Raw genomic sequence first — 16,276 nt, 5'->3', positions numbered from 1 at the left:
TAGTTTACGGTGCGAACCAGCTCTCCAGCTTTAGCTTCGAATCGTGAACTTGGTTTTGCATATGTGTGCAGCCTTGATTTAATAGCTGAAGATTTGAATCATTTTCAAAAAGGGTTAAACGGAAACTGTCGCCTAGAGCCTCTTAATTGGTTTACCTGCAACTAAATTTCACTTGAAACTAATACTTATTAAATGCTGTCTGTTTATTTTTTCGTTATCCATCAAGACAGATGGTTGCATACTATTCTAAACTATAGTAAATATCATAACATTCTTAAAATACATATGAAAATTTGAAGACTCCAAATATGGAACCTAAGCGTAATATTCTATTCGATCGATAAATGCTACATTTGGTGGCCTAGCTCTTCTACTTTCTGAGTTTAGCTTATAAAATCAATTCCTAATATCGACTGTTGTAGATATTATGAAAATGGGACTAGCTATCGATAAAATGAAATCTGAACTCATCCTGCGTTTAGTATAGGAGAATCAAGTCTCTAGCTCTCTTTTGTTGATGCATATTATATCATTTTAAACCATATTCTATGCGTCCAGGGTATAAGATTATATGGTTCGCTTTGGGTTTCGGCTTGGGTCGAGTTTTATGTTTGCTTGACAAATATATATTAAATATCGGGCTCGAATCGGTACAGTTCAGCCCTTACATGAAATTTGGCTGCTTCAAGCTCAATGGATCATTAACTTCAAGTGAATGTGTACGCAGTTGCTCCTAATATGGATACATACGCTCTCTATGCACACAGACATTCTCCACATACGAGCGAGCCTGCAGTGGCTTGCATGCTGGCATCATAATGCCGAAAATAAATCTTACGCATTTCTCATATTTGGCCACTCAATACGCTCGATTGTTTCGGGTAGGTAAATAAACAAAATGTGAAATTGCCACAGTTTTTAAAGTGTCGGCGTTCGTCACGTTCGACGTTCCCCATTGAATAATCAATATTCAACATATTTGCACTGCTGTTGTTTCAAAAAATCAAAATGTTTCGTTCGGTGATTATGACACAAATTATTTCGAGCCGGCGGCTTGGGAAAGTAAACAAAACGCAGCACCCCGAGGCTTGCCAGGATGCGTAACAAGGAATTCAATTCAAAATGCTAATGTTCACCAAGAACAAATAAAACTTGACCAGCCAAATGGATGCCTTTGCCTGGGGCATACATAAGTTTGCCTCACATTGCAATCGCAGGTCATAAAAATATACATTTCTGCATGTTGGTACCCAAAAGAACTGTTTTCTTCTTGATATTAATGTGTGCATATATGCACATATGTATGTTGCTGGTAAATTTATATATTTTTTACTAAAATGAAATCAAAGCACAGACAACAATGGAAGGCAGTGTGTCGTGAAATTGGCACATATTCATGTCGGAATTTTGAAGAATTTAATTGATTTAATAAAAGCACATTTTACTCGGCAGCACTAATGACAAGTAATAAATATTAATAAATAATATCAACATAACTTTGAAAAGATTCAGAATTTAAGTTGTTTTGCCTTTAATTTAAATATATTTTCCATTATTTGTACAGGAAAGTTAAACCAATTTGCAATTGAAGCAAATCTCATTAGTTAATATGTTTTGGCTAAGAATCATTACTAATGAATTAAGTCAAGATCTACAATAAGTATTAACAATACTATTATCCATGTCATGCTTTGATTCGATATGAAAATTGAAAACCATTGAATTTCAATTAAAAAGATAAAATCGTCTTACATTTGGGGTTTTCTTTGAACAGAAAATGCTTTTGCATAGTTTACTTATACTATTCGAAATTCTATAAAATCAAAATAATTGAAGCTTACGGCTTCGTTTTTACTATTATTTTTATTTTTGGCAACTAAAGCTAAAAATTTTGAAAATTGTGAGTTCCTCTGTCAGCATTTATGAAAATTACTCAGCCTTTGGGAATTCTTAAAGAACGCATCAAATTATCATTTGAGTTATTGAAGTGTCTTAATGCTCGTTCTGCTCTGCGTAAATGTTCAAATAAAAATTCCATATTCATTCGTAAATTTGCGCTTTGACAGATCTTGTTTAATAAATTTAAAAACTGACAGACAATCAGGCAAATTGACAAACGCTGGCGACGTCAATTTGCACGCCTTTGGCCCACACAGAAACCAAACAGACCGTGTAGACCCATCCCATCCCCATCCCATTCCCATACCATAACCATATCCATACCCAATTTCAGCCCAATGCGAAGTGGGAACAAATGAGCAGCAGAGCAGACAGCAAAAACAAAAATCATTGTCAATAAATTTTGCAAGTCTGAAATTTACACGAACGAACTTTATAAATGGTTTGGTTGTCTTTGTCGCGCTGTCTTTAGCATTTCGTTTTAATTGTACAATAATATTTAATTGCAAAGCCGCACAAGAAAATTATTAATGGATTTCTGGTGGTCGCCTGCTTGTTCCCCCCCTGCCCAGGCAATACCAACAACACCCACCCGAATGTCTGACAGATAATCCCGAAACTGGCTGTGGGTGTGTCGCCAACGCCGCAGACTTGTGCCAAAAGTCAAACAAGTGTAAAATAATAAACAATCATTCCCTGTATAAGGCGAAATGCCTTAAAGACTTTACTGACTTTTCGAACCTGAGTGCAGTGTCCAAAAAATTGACACTGAACGATGTGCAGAAGAATTGTGTTCGGCGTGTTAAAAGCTTGATAAACAATGCAACAACTGACTCAGTAATAAAAATAATAAAAGAATAATTAAGCCTGCTCTTCAGTTCGTTAAAGTTTATTCCCACTTAGACTAAGTCAACTTCAATATTTTTTAATGATATCAAAATATTCTATTTATTCGAGTAGAATTTTGCCGTTGTAGTTGTGGTCAGCTTAGTATGTATCTTAAAAATATCAGTGAAAGCATCTATCGAATATTCCTGCCATTTCATTTTATTTAAAATATTCACATTTTCGTGCCCAAATATATGTCTCTCTGTATATGTACATGTATATATTTATATGATATATGTATCCATCTATTAATGAATAACAAAAATTTGTGAAAACCTAATAGGAAACACTTTTTAGAAAATGTATTTCCTTATGAACAATGGCAGTTTTCTGAACATTTACGATTGCTAATTAATAATTTTTCAAGAAACTATTTATGGGAAGTTTATCACACAAAAGCACGGGAGTCATCGTCTGCTCAAGGACTAAAAATCGAACCTTTTCCATTCCGAACAATTGCAACAAAAGTGAAATTTAACTTAACCCGATTTCGGCACGATTCATCTTCTTATATTTTGTGAAAGTTTCTAAACACACTGACTGTAAGCCTAGTCCCTTGACTTATTTGATTTTGATAAGGCGGAAATTCGCTTGACCTTATGGAATTCAATTGCTAGGTATTTTCCTGTATATTTTACACGAATTAAATTTAGTATGGCCTAAATCCCAAGTTTTGTGGCGGAAATACAAAACAAGACAGCTGCCGCTTAAGAAAATTGCTTTCGCCGAAAAAATGTAAATATAAGTCAACAGATGTGTATATATTGGCACAATATATGAAAAATCGGGCGAGCTACATGAATACAATTCCAAGAATAAATACAAAGTATAGCAAAATATTAAAATGCTGACTAAGGCATAAACGACTTTATTCGTGTGCCCAACGAAAGCAAAAGTCAACTCAAGTGCAGGAAACGCACAAGAGCATTGCAAAAACTCAGGATTGATAAAAAAAAATATATAAATATATATATATATATATATATATATATTTAAAATGCATTTGCGGCCGACAGACACATGTTTATGCAAACACATTTTGTTGTCAGAGTTGCATAAATTAGCAAAACAGCGACACTGAATTCCGAGGAATTGAAACATTTCGTGTTACTTATTTTAGGCCTGAAGTCGTTAAATGGCCAATGCCAAAAGCGAGACACATGACGTATGCGTAATATGAAAACGCCTCACACAGCTTCCCTTGACATTTTTCAGCGTGTTGGAAAAGCTTTACATAAATACGTACAAATACACATAGTTGCTAAGGTTTATATATGTTAAAAACGGATTTATGATGCCAAATTGCACAACACTGAAATATTTGTATATTTTATGGCTGCATTTTGTTTACAAATTGGCGACATTAAAAACTATTAAGAAAAAAAAACAAAGTTGAGCACAAAATTTAAAAAATAAATGCGTCGCGGCGAAGGCAAAGCGGGCAAACGAGAAGAGGAATGAAATAAAAACAAATTAAAAATAAACGCAAAATATGCTCGAACACAAATAAATAGAAAGAAATGCAGCTATGTATGTGTGCGTGAGTGTGGAAAACTGTGTCGCTGTGTCAACGATGCTGCAACTGCGGGTTCGACGTCTGCCACACTTTTAAGAGCAGAGCGCGTTTCAAAAACGCAAGCAAAACGCGCGCGTTTCTTGCTTGCTTGAGTATTTATTTTATTTTAAAATTCTTAATGTTTTTAAGTAAAAAAAAAAATAATAATAATTAATAATACCTGACTTTTCAGCTGACTGCAAAGAATGCGTGTTTTACTAAATAATTTATTTTGTAACTTGTTAATTGTTAAGCATCAAAACTGTTTAGTTAACACTTTTAAGTCACTACGGGATCTTCTTAATTTGTTCACTGTTCACATTCGGATTTAAATTGTTGAATTTTCATTTAATAATTTTTCCCACAATAATTTTTGCCGCGCCGTTGCCGTTTCCGTCGTCGTCTTCGTGCGTTCTACTTCGTTGCGCCTGCTTTTCTGCACTGAATGGTGAACTCAACCGTTTCAAGTGCTTTCATAGCCGAAGCAAGCCAGCCTCGGTTCGTGGCGGGAGAGAGCCAGCGATCGTTACAGTTAAAGAGCGAGCATGCTGCTCATCTTTGAGCTTTTTCGCCTGCTTGAGTCGTTCGCTTGTGCACCCGCACAACGTACCACTCAAGGGGCTATTGCTGCCACTGTCGGGTTTGAGAGATTTTCGCCGTCGCCGGCCGATCAAAAGCGTCAATAATTTAACAGGGAGCATGCTGCTCAAATAAGTTTGAGCTATTTCGGCCTCTTGAGTCATTTGTGCACCCGCACAATGCACCACTCAAGTGGCTACCATTGCCACTGCCTGATTTGAGAGCCTTTCGTCGTCGCCTTCTCCGTCTTCGTCGCCGTCGCCGTCGCCGGTCGATCAAAAGCGTCATAAATTCATTACAAGTGAGAGCGACAGACGAGGGGCGAGAGACGAGGGACTTTCAGTTAGCAGGGGCCAGCGGCTTGCTCAATTGCATATTTCTGCGCATTATTTTACCTTGGCAGCTTTATTAATTGCGAGTGCGGGCACACAGTTTATGCTCTCGGCGCGGCGGCAAACATATTTGGCGCCACAGCAGCGCCAGCCGATACAGATGCCACAGCATGGCCAAGAAATGGCGCATCTCAGGCAACAGATCAGGCAATAATTTAGTTATACTATAGTCCAGCCCCATAGCTATGACTTACTTCCAGGTCCACACACACATCCACTTACATGACCGGTCCAAGCGGCGGGCCATGTGGCGCGCACACGTGCTGAGCATGGGCATGGCCATGCTTCATGCTACGCCTACAACTACAAATACAAGCTGCTCTGCGAGTGTAATCTGCATATACGATAATATGTGGGAGCTGCTAGGTAGATGCCAGCAGCCAGCAGCCAGCTGACACTCATACATATATCTTTCAGTGGATGCGTCACAGTGCATATTTTAAGTGCGCTGATATAACCAGAAGACCTCCAGACAAGTAGCCACTTGAGGTACTACGCATGTATGTGGCTGCTGCCAGCTTCCAGGAATGCCTGCTATGCGGGGGTGTGACCACGATTTGTACAGAGCTCCATTAGAACGCCCATCCGCTCGACTTTGTCATTGATATTCATTGAGCGTTTTCTTGTGCCTCGCGCCAATTGCGACAATTTTTCTGTCTGCGTCATCATTTGTTATGGTTTGTTGATATTTTCTTTGGTGCTTTCAATAAATTTTCAATGTGTGCAGTTGCTTCTTCATGATTTATGTGCTGTTTGTGAGATAAATATTGGGGTTGGGCATGGGGATGGAGATGGCTGGGGCGGGGGGATGGGGATGGTTTGTGAACCAAAACATATATGTGATTAACTCGGTGATGTTTCAGCGCCTATTAGAAAAAATTAAAAATATTTTAATGATCTTGGAAATTATTATAAATAGATATAAGTAAATAAAAAACGTTCATAAGTTTGAAATTTAATTTAGAAATGAATATAAAAATAATTTAATAAACTACGCATTATATTCTATTGTTTTATTAATATCGATTTTGACTAACAAGTTTTCAATTAGAAAATAACAAATTCGTGGAAAGTTGCTTTTTGAGCCAAAAAACTTTGGCGCACATTCAGCAACATTTCCACCCAGACGTTTAATATCGTATATACTATAATACTTAAACTAATTCAATAAGCAAAATAGAAATCGGAAGTCAAGCAAAAATAAATACCGACCCGCAAACCGATTTTGGCGCTCTTCCAACAAATTTTCTCAGCAAATGAAAGAAAAACCAACAACAAACAAAGTATCATCAATACTTTATACTTTATTTCATATATATTTGCAATCAGTCTTAACTTTAGACCTCGCTGCTTTTTATCACTGCAGTTCCAATTCACCAAGTTCCCCAGCGTACTGAAGGCTGGACATTGCCATGGCGGAGTGGCCACGGCCCGTCTGGAGAATCAGAGCGCGTTGCAAGATGCCGCCGGACTTGTTAGCGGCGCTGGAAACGATTCGCATTGTTATTGCACCATCGAGCCCTACATCGATGCCAAGTTCAGCGTGCACATTCAAAAGATTGGCAACAACTACAAGGCATTTATGTAAGTGACCACATGTCCAGACCACAAGCCGCAGACAGGCCCCGGCAACGCAACGCTAAAAGCTGAAAGACTTGATATCAATGTAGATGGCGACGTCGATGTCGATGTCGATGTCGATGTTGATGTCGATCTTGATGGGTATAAGGTCGAGTGCATGTGCCGCTGCCTGCCAATTGACCTTGGGCTTAGCTGCAACTGTCAGCAAACAAAAGGAACCTAAATGCAGCCCAATTGGCAATTATCTACCAAGTGCAGTTCATTGTCTGGGTTCACGAAATTCGAGTTCGCCGCGAGTTCAAAGTACCCCCAATGCAAATCGTCTGCTTCTGCACATTATCTACGCTTTTTCGACTAATTTATTATGTTTTCATGCTTGACGCTCTCTGTTACAGGCGCAAATCCATCACTGGAAATTGGAAGACCAATCAAGGCTCAGCCATGCTCGAGCAAATCACTTTAACCGAGAAGTACAAAACCTGGGTGGATGAGGTAAGTCTCACAATTCGGCTGGCTGACTTGAAACAGTATGCCAAATATCAGATCCAAACCAATTCGAAAGCTTCGAACTTTAAATACACTAACAGCAAAGCACAATCATTTTAAGGGATGGTAATAAAGTACGATTTTCGGATTGAGATCTATGAAAAAACCTTGCATAATGTCATTCTGAAAAAGAAAATTATTGCTAAGAATTGAAGAAAAGGGTCAAGCAGGAGCATATCAGCCTGGATACCATAGTACAAAAAGTTGCTCCATAAAATTATGATAATATACTTAATGCCTGGCTACATACTCTTCTTCACCATTTTATTGTTTAGCCAATATGTATGTATATGCAGTCTTCTATGTTTTGGCGGCCTGATCAGAAAGCTGATATGCCCATTTATAGAGCAAACACTGAACGCTTAAGCCGCATTGTGCATGAGCATGTATCTGAAAGGCAGCCCAGAGCGAAGCGCACATTTATCAAACGTTGCCAATCAAAATAGCTGCAAAATCGACTTGAATTATTTGCGGCACATTTTGGGCTCACAATTTGGTTTCGGTGGGTTTTAACCCTGGGCGGTGTTGGGCCCCACAAGCCGATCGAGAGCCGGCGTTTGCTTCGAATAATTCGAACATTCATGAATATGCAAAGCGCATTAGCGTAAACAGAGTGCACTTAGATACTACGCGAATTAGTTATGATGCAACGGGTACAACGAGTACCGCAATAATTACTGTGAAACATGAGAATGCCATCAATTGCGGCATTTTATCATTGCCATAAATGGCATAGAACTCAGCTATTTGCACATTGCTTAGATAAGCTGCCAGGCATCGCGGCAGTTCAGTTATGAGCTTTTAGGTGGGTGGCCGTATACCTCATCAGAGATCTGATGCCCACAGTTCTAAGCTAATCAAAACAAACCCCTAATCAAAACAAACTGTGTTTGTAATTAAAACCAAAAGCTGGCGAGAGCAACTGCAACAACAACCAGTAAAAACGTTGCAGCTGCAATCTCCCGACTGCGCGATACTCTGTGCTCACCGTAATTACAGTCTCTAAATAATGGGTGCAAATGTGGGCGTGGCAGTTATCTATTATAAAAGCATTCCTTATCATGTATAGACATATATAAGAGTACTTTATATTCGATGTGCCAAAAAAAGTCGATCTTGTTAACTAATTTTAAATATTATGGGAGATAGGAAATTTTCTCTGAAGGTATTGGCATGAAAAACATATGAATGTTTGCAATTCGCACAGCGAAAGGGGACAAGTGATACTTCGCATTAAGCCAATATACTCGTTACCTTGCGAAACAGAGTACAACAAACGCAAAATAAGTAACAACTGCAACAGCAGCCCACACAGAACAAGAACTGTGAACTGTGCATGAAATCGAAAACAGATTATAATTTTGATGCAATCAAGCTATGTACAGTCACTTCTAAATATACATACATACTATATATCGCTTTATTCACAGATATCGGAGCTGTTTGGCGGCATGGAGGTGTGCGGCGTCTCAGTGGTGGTAGGCAAAGATGGACGCGAGTACATTATTAGTGCCTGTGATAGCACCTTCGCTCTAATTGGCGACAGCCAGGAGGAAGATCGCAGGCAGATAGCCGATCTGGTGTCAGGACGCATGCAGGTGAGTTCAGATACCAGAACAACGTTTGAGCGCTTACTTACAGCTTGTACACACCATACAGAATGTCTGCCGTCCCAGTATGGCACAGACTGGACCTGCTAAGTTGCCATCACGATCATCGGTCTCTTCTCGCGCCGAGAGTCCTACTGATGACCTAGCACCGACACCGCCGCTGCCCGCCGGGCCCAGGCCAGCCCCGATGGGCGGACCACCGCCGATTCCGGAACGCACCTCTCCGGCGGTGGGCTCCATTGGGCGGCTGAGCAGCCGCAGCAGCATTTCAGAGCTGCCAGAGGAGCCTTCCTCGTCGGTGCCCAGCACAGTGGGTGGCGTGCGCCGCGATTCGCAAACGTCGCAGGCATCAAGCATCTCGTCGGTGTCCAGGGTCGGACAGCGTCCTCCGCAAACTCAGACCTCTGTCGTTGAGGATGCGGAGGACACCATGAAGAACCTGAGGAAGACATTTGCGGGGATCTTTGGTGACATGTAGGAAATCGCTAATAAGAAACGCGGCAGAACGGCGAGCGAGACAAGTAACAGCAGCGGCTTGGGCAGCGTGCCCAGCAGCGCTGGACCCACCAGCAGCGGAGGCAGTGCCTTCAGCGGCTCTTTTCTGGGAAAGCAGTTCTCGTTCGCCTCGGGCGGCAAATCTAGCGGCACGGATGTGATCTCTACACAGCCCAGCCGACCGCTGGATGAGCCAGCAGCAGCAACATCAGCGGTCAGCTCAACCGCTAAGCTCGCTGCCAGCGTTTCGGATAGCGTCAATACAACTACGGATAACCCTACAACAACTGGCGGCTACCAGCCAGTAACCAACTTTGAGCCACAGGAACGCGTCAATCCATTCGACAAGGAGCCACACAAGTCAGTTAGCATCGCTAGCATTGGCGCTGCCTCGAATACAACCTCATCTTCATCATCAATATCCTCGTCTTCGATTTCGTCACGCATCAATCGGAATGGCAACCCCATCAAGTCACCGCCACCACCAACTGGGCCGCCACCACCGCCGCCCAATGTGAGCTCCAATGCCAACATCAACACGAATACGAACAGCTCCAGCGTCAGCGCCAGCGCCTATCGCAGCAGCTTCAGCAGCTCACTCAGCAAGGACAAGACCAGCTACGGCAACTACGACAGCACTAGTTCTATTGAGACCATAACGCGCATGGACACTAACACCACAAACACAGCTGCCACGGCCACAGGCGCCGGAGAGGCCAGCGGTATTACGGCGATTAGCACGGGTGCCGTTGGCGCCGCTGCCATAACCAGTTCGGCCTCCAACAATGATTGGCGCACGGCTATTGGCATAAGATCGGCCAGTGTTTACAGTGCGCCGGCTGCTGTAACCACAGCGGCTCTGCCTGGTGACACCTCCGGCTACGATTCCAATTCGTTGGCCTCGCAGGCCGGCTACAATAATCCCAGCGATCTGCCCTCGTACACGCGGCCCTCTTACTCACGCTCCGAGAGCAATGGTAATTATCTAGCGGTGGGCGTGCTGCTGGTCAGCCTTACGCTGCGCAAGACCTAGACTGCTAGGCTGCCAAATATATATTGAACTGCGCTCATATCCATTGTCATTAAATCTCACATCAGTACCAGTAACAGTAACAGTAATAGCATCAGCATCAACATCAGCATCAGCAGTAATATCAACGCAACTAACCAATACTCTCACAATAACCTATGACACATACATACATACCATACTTATATACTTACATACTCACATATTTTTACATATATGCCGAGATTACATATATAATGCGAGTTTAGCAGCGACCAAGTTAAGATGTAATCGATAACAACCCCTTTAGCCAAGTAGAGAGCGAATCAAGCGTTAGCCAAAGAAAATTAGGTGCCACTGTGTAATCTTCATTGATTTTCTTCATTGATAGCCAACTTTAGAAGTGTAAGCCAAACATAACGTATACGACGTGTGCGCCGCAAACTGTTTGTAAGTTCGCCACTCGCCAGTGCTGCTATTCGCTTGCCTGCACGCACGAATGTTCACAAACACAGCTAACTCGAAACACATGCCACAACCAACAGGAACTCTGCCGTACAGTAACTACTCGATAGACCGCACCGCAAACTCAGTTATTTTCTGGCTTTCTCGGCACGCACAAAGACACGCCCACACTAGACACTACAAAAGCAACAACAAGTACAATCTGCAGTCGCTTCAAGTAGTCCAAAATTCAATAGATGTATTTGCAACTGTTTCTGTTTTTATCTATAATTTATCTTCAACGTTCTCTATATGTATGTATGTAAGTGTGAGTGTGTACTATAGAGTAAAGAAAGCAAATGCAGAGTTATCAAAAGTTCAAAAAAGTTCAATTACATAGACTGGCCCCAAACAGAGATGCATACATAAGTACATACCTTCTTGTATGTATGTATGTATGCATGTAGGTTTTATTAACTGAACCCCAAATTGATTCATTTCATGATTCATAATTCATTTGAGTTACGCATGCACACTCATTACGAACTACGTTTGAGTAGAGGCTCTTGGATGACTTATACTTTATTCCCTAAGATACCTCATATTCACTGTCATATGTGCATCACTTGTGGACGCATTTTTGGTAACGCTCATTCTGTCATCTTTCATACATATCACGTTAATCAGTGTGTAAGCAATTGGCATAAGTAGTGCTAGTGTTAAGCGCGCTAGAATTGGCTCTCAACTGCACCCACGCAAAATTGATGTGCATCTAGAAGTTGATGTTGAATGCCGTTATTAACTTGTATCTGTATTTACAGCATCGAAGCAATCCGACTTGGACATCATATTCGGGGACGGCAAGACAACGACCTCTAGTCCAGGCAATGGCAAATACACGCGCTCCGGCGGTTCCATCTCTGACGCGGACATGATCTTCGGTGGTCCGCCCTCCAACTATAAAAGCGATCGTTTTGGCGCTGCCAAAAGCATGAGCATGAGCTCGAGCGGCGTTGGAGCCAGCTCCACCTATAAGATCTATGAGGGCATACAGAATGCGGCCTTCAGCGACTATAGCGATTCGGGCAGCATTAGCAGCATAAACTCAACAAGTAAACGATGGAACCCCAAGTCTGAAGAGGAGGATGAATTGGATTTAAAATAAATCCACACACGCGCACACACACATACACACACACACACACACACACACACACTACGCAGATCAAGCGGCGTTCAGAGTATTTATCATACTACACTTAAACTATAGGCAAACTGTCTTTTTCTGCCTCCGAAGTTTCCTGGTTTCATGAGGGAATGAACATAAGCATAGAAATACATAAAAATATACTCAACTGCATCAGCATTAGCATCAGCATCACCTATACAGCATATACAGCATCACCTATACACATTGAGTTACTATAGTTTTCACTATCGATACAAGTTATTTGAATATGCTACAATATATATATATATGTACCATTTCCTGTTATTCTCTATATATATTTATTAATATATATATATATATATATTAAATATGTATGCAGTTACTTCTTAGTTGCAATTTGAAAAAGGAAAGAAGAAGAAGAAGACTATGAAAATACACTACACTACACAATGTATAATTATAACCACCAAAATAACAATAATAATGCAAGTAAAGCCCATAAGTATGTGAAACTTCGATGATGACTTGACTGGTTTTGCAGCATGAGCTGGAGGATATACACTCGAGAAACGTTTTGAAACCTTTTCCATTTGAAAGTAAGAAAAATATTGGGAATAACTTTATTGACATCCAATTTAATAATTATTGAGACAAATTTGATGACATATTAAATATTGCTAAATATGCATATTTGCAAGCGTATCTTACATGTTAGCTTGCTATTGAATTCATTCGAATAATACAAAATTACCAAATTAAATTGTTAAACGAGGAGCAGAAAATGAGAAACTATGAATCTTAACATAAACTACTTACTAAAGAGCACAATCCAAATTTCGTTGGATTCGTGTGCTTAGATAAAAGACAATATAAAAAGAAAAAGAATCTTCAACTAATATACTAAATGTTTATAATGCAAACGATGGTTATTAATATAAATATATACAAACGTATATATGTACTTATTTCAAAATAATTATATATGAGCAAATGTTACATACCAAGGCATACACAAAGGCTATTACACACAAATTAAATGTTTATTATATGCCCACAAATATTATTATACAGTACTTATATTAGTAGTTAATGTTTATACACACATACAAACATATTCGTCTATGATATTGGGCTAACCCATAAAGGCAAACTATTCAACAAACTACCGAAGGGCCTAATACCAGCTGCGAACCAAGCAATGTTACATTAAAACAAATGAACAAAATACGAGAGCAGAACATAAGGATATTTCAAAGGATGCTTCGAGGCAATAGTACACATTTATATGGCTACTTACACATTATGTGGCACCGAATTGTTAATGGATTGAAAGAACAGAGGCAGGCAAATTTTCTATAATATTGAAAACTCGTGAATGTTGAAGGCAACAACGAAAATGTTATATAATGCATATGTATATGCGAACAAGCTTATTGCAGTATTAACTGAAGAGTATGCTTTAGCAGTAAATGTTTTATTCATTTTGTTACGCACATGTTTAAGCATTATTTTTAACAATAGAAAAATATTTAGATGGATTTTGTTGTTACATATCGCGAAAATAGTTAAACCAACTTTTAGCTTGGGTTGTATGTTCAAAACTTTTAGAAATATATATTTTAGTGTTGGTTTTGGCGACCTTTCCAGTTTTTAATTATTTTGTGAGGCGAACCTCGAGCCACCCAACAAAATAATTCAAATATATATTTTAAATTTTAAAAAAATAGCAGTTAAATTATTTAGTTAAAATATATACAATTGAAACGATAGACATATTTTTATATTTTTAGCCAAGCCCTTTTTAATATAAGCTTTACAATTCAGAACGATTTCCATTCATTAAAACTCTCAAATTTTAGTAGTGTTTTACAAAAGCGAACAGTTCTTTGAATACATATTACGAATTTAATAATAACGTTTACAAGAGGTTCTTGTTAATTTTAAAAACATTTACGAATAACTCTGAGCTTCATTTGTGCTCATAATTATGCACCAAAGCTAACATCATACATTACATATTTTTATCATTGATTACATGTTCTTCGCAACATTCGTAACCCAAACATCATCATTTGAATCAACTCAAATACCTAATATAACGACAACTGGCACATATTAAATCATACTCAATTGTTTTTATGAACATGTATTTACACAAATGTAGACCAGAAGGTAAACACACAGGCACAGACACAGACACAGAGTCATACCTACATGCATAAAGGCTTTACCCATTCACGTATCGTGCTAACTAACATATATCACATTAGATAATATCATGGAGCGCATAATGAATGAAACCAGTGCTGAAATATTACAAGAGTACACAAGAAACACAAAAGTAAACGAAAACACAAACAAAAATATTAAATAACAAAAGAACATATATTATAAAATACATACATAATTCTTATACATACTACATATGTTGAAAAATAATATACAAAATAAATACTCGTATTATTGTGAAAGTATAGTAAAGAAGTATCTACATATATACACGCTTACTTATATACCTATTATGTACTTGTATGTTGTCTGTAATTGCATATGAAAATCGAAATTTTGAAAATGAAAATTTACATGAATTGAATTAAACGTGCTCATTAAGCATCTACAAATACATTAATAACATTTGGAAAACAAACAAATTTACTGCGAATCTATATGTAAAAGTATTATGCATTAATATTCATTATTCATTCCATAAATAATTTCCAACTGTTCCAACGGCAATACAGCAACAACAGAAACCCAAGTAACAATAAAAGAGTTGATTGATACAAAAAAAAATTATAAATAACTAAATGTGTGCTACTTGACTTAAGCTGGGACTATTCCACGCTCAATTTCGCGTGCGTTTACCTGGAAATATTTGACATTGGCGAGAGAATAGCACAGGTAAGCCGGTTGCAGGTGCGAATCCTTGAAGTGGAAAACTGTCTGGCCAATTTTAGGCTAATGACACCAGGAAAACACTCGATCTTTCGCTGCATCGATGTCTCTTGCCGGTAATCTCTTCGTGCTCTCTTTTATGGTGCAGCGAGGCACAACATAAACATGCAATGTCTCCATGGGCCTAGACTTGCGTTTCTGGCCTTGCCTGTGCAGCTAGCTACCTGTATGGGCGGAACAATTTTGGTCGGCAGATGTGCGACAGATAAAAACCAGGCACTTGCCATGCCCCGGACCAGTCACGACGCGCCAACTGACGAAAAAACACCTCAAAACAACAACAATGCGCACGCGATCTTCCACAATGACAGCAACAACAATAAACAAAACGCAAGCCAACTGGAGTTATGCAACAACACTTTGGTTGTCCCTGACATTGCTGGCAGTCCTGGGCTGCTGTCAGGCAGCCAGCGTAAGCCTCCAGCTGCAGCCGTTGGAGAGTTCAGCCAATATACTGAATGACAGCCAGATTGAAATACGACCGCTATCGTGGCTAAGGAGCGCTCAGGATATGTTCGCCAGCCCGGCGGGTCATGTTGTTGTACAGGTGGCCAAAGAGCTGCTGCATCGCTCAGCGGGAAATAGTCAAGTGCGTGCATATTTGCATATTACAACCGAGACATAATTACTGCATGTGTCAGCTATTCACAGGTGCTCAGCTTGAATCTGACCAATTTGCTGATTATTGTGCTGCTTAAGGTGCTGATCTTTTCGGCTGGACTACTGGGAGCGGGCCACTGGAGCGGCTATGGCCATGGCTATGCACGTTCCGCTTCCCGCATAGACGTCACCTATGGCCTGGGTATCACCTCCGGCGATGACTATCTTATAATGGGTTTCTTAGCTGCCCAGGGAGCCGGCCAAGACGACTGCCTGTATGCCGCAGCCTGTGCATGTCCAAACGCAGCCTATGAGTACGCCAAGGCGGCCCGTGCGCTGCTGGGCGCCATTCAAATATTCAAGGGGTGAGCTAAGCATACATATTTAAATATATTTTCCATACCAAGCATTTATGTATGAATAACAATTCAAAGCGTACCCTTGGAGAAGCCGCGCTATAATGATCTCATTGTGCTGATGGAGCGCGCCGCCTACGATGGCTATCGAGGAGCCAGCTGCAACACCACCCAATCCTGCGATGGCCTCTTATAG

The 16,276-nt window shown here is 40.0% G+C and overlaps 3 protein-coding genes across 3 annotated transcripts in view; 2 read left to right on the top strand and 1 right to left on the bottom strand.

Moving 5' to 3' along the window:
- The window catches only part of LOC115761826 (tissue inhibitor of metalloproteinase), a 12,615-nt gene extending 7,851 nt beyond the window's left edge, over positions 1-4,764 (bottom strand). Inside the window, exon 1 of the mRNA XM_030703766.1 lies at positions 4,524-4,764. The gene's annotated coding sequence lies outside the window, so the exon portion shown is untranslated. The remainder of the gene's footprint in view (positions 1-4,523) is intronic.
- Positions 1-14,561, top strand: part of LOC115761829 (synapsin) — a 27,129-nt gene extending 12,568 nt beyond the window's left edge. Inside the window, 5 exon segments of the mRNA XM_030703771.1 lie at positions 6,680-6,897; positions 7,290-7,386; positions 8,871-9,038; positions 9,100-10,522; positions 11,820-14,561. Coding sequence (XP_030559631.1) covers positions 6,680-6,897; positions 7,290-7,386; positions 8,871-9,038; positions 9,100-10,522; positions 11,820-12,163 — 2,250 coding nt within the window. The 3' untranslated portion in view covers positions 12,164-14,561.
- Positions 14,561-16,276, top strand: LOC115761830. Its single transcript, XM_030703772.1, has 3 exons — positions 14,561-15,713; positions 15,776-16,089; positions 16,159-16,276. Exons 1-3 carry the CDS (start codon positions 15,408-15,410, stop codon positions 16,274-16,276), a joined length of 738 nt encoding a protein of 245 aa, XP_030559632.1. The 5' UTR covers positions 14,561-15,407.

Source organism: Drosophila novamexicana, unplaced genomic scaffold (assembly GCF_003285875.2).
Source record: "Drosophila novamexicana strain 15010-1031.04,08,12 unplaced genomic scaffold, DnovRS2.1 tig00000512-arrow-arrow-pilon, whole genome shotgun sequence".
Taxonomy (NCBI): Eukaryota; Metazoa; Arthropoda; class Insecta; order Diptera; family Drosophilidae; genus Drosophila; species Drosophila novamexicana.
This window is presented reverse-complemented; position numbering and strand designations above follow the sequence as displayed.

What these genes read in the sequence shown, in the direction of transcription:
- LOC115761830 (XM_030703772.1), top strand. Translation starts at nt 15,408, where the DNA reads ATGCGCACGCGATCTTCCACAATGACAGCAACAACAATAAACAAAACG. An exon ending in GCTCAGCGGGAAATAGTCAA is followed by an intron (nt 15,714 to 15,775) that starts GTGCGTGCATAT and finishes AGCTATTCACAG; the next exon opens with GTGCTCAGCTTGAATCTGAC. An exon ending in GCCATTCAAATATTCAAGGG is followed by an intron (nt 16,090 to 16,158) that starts GTGAGCTAAGCA and finishes AACAATTCAAAG; the next exon opens with CGTACCCTTGGAGAAGCCGC.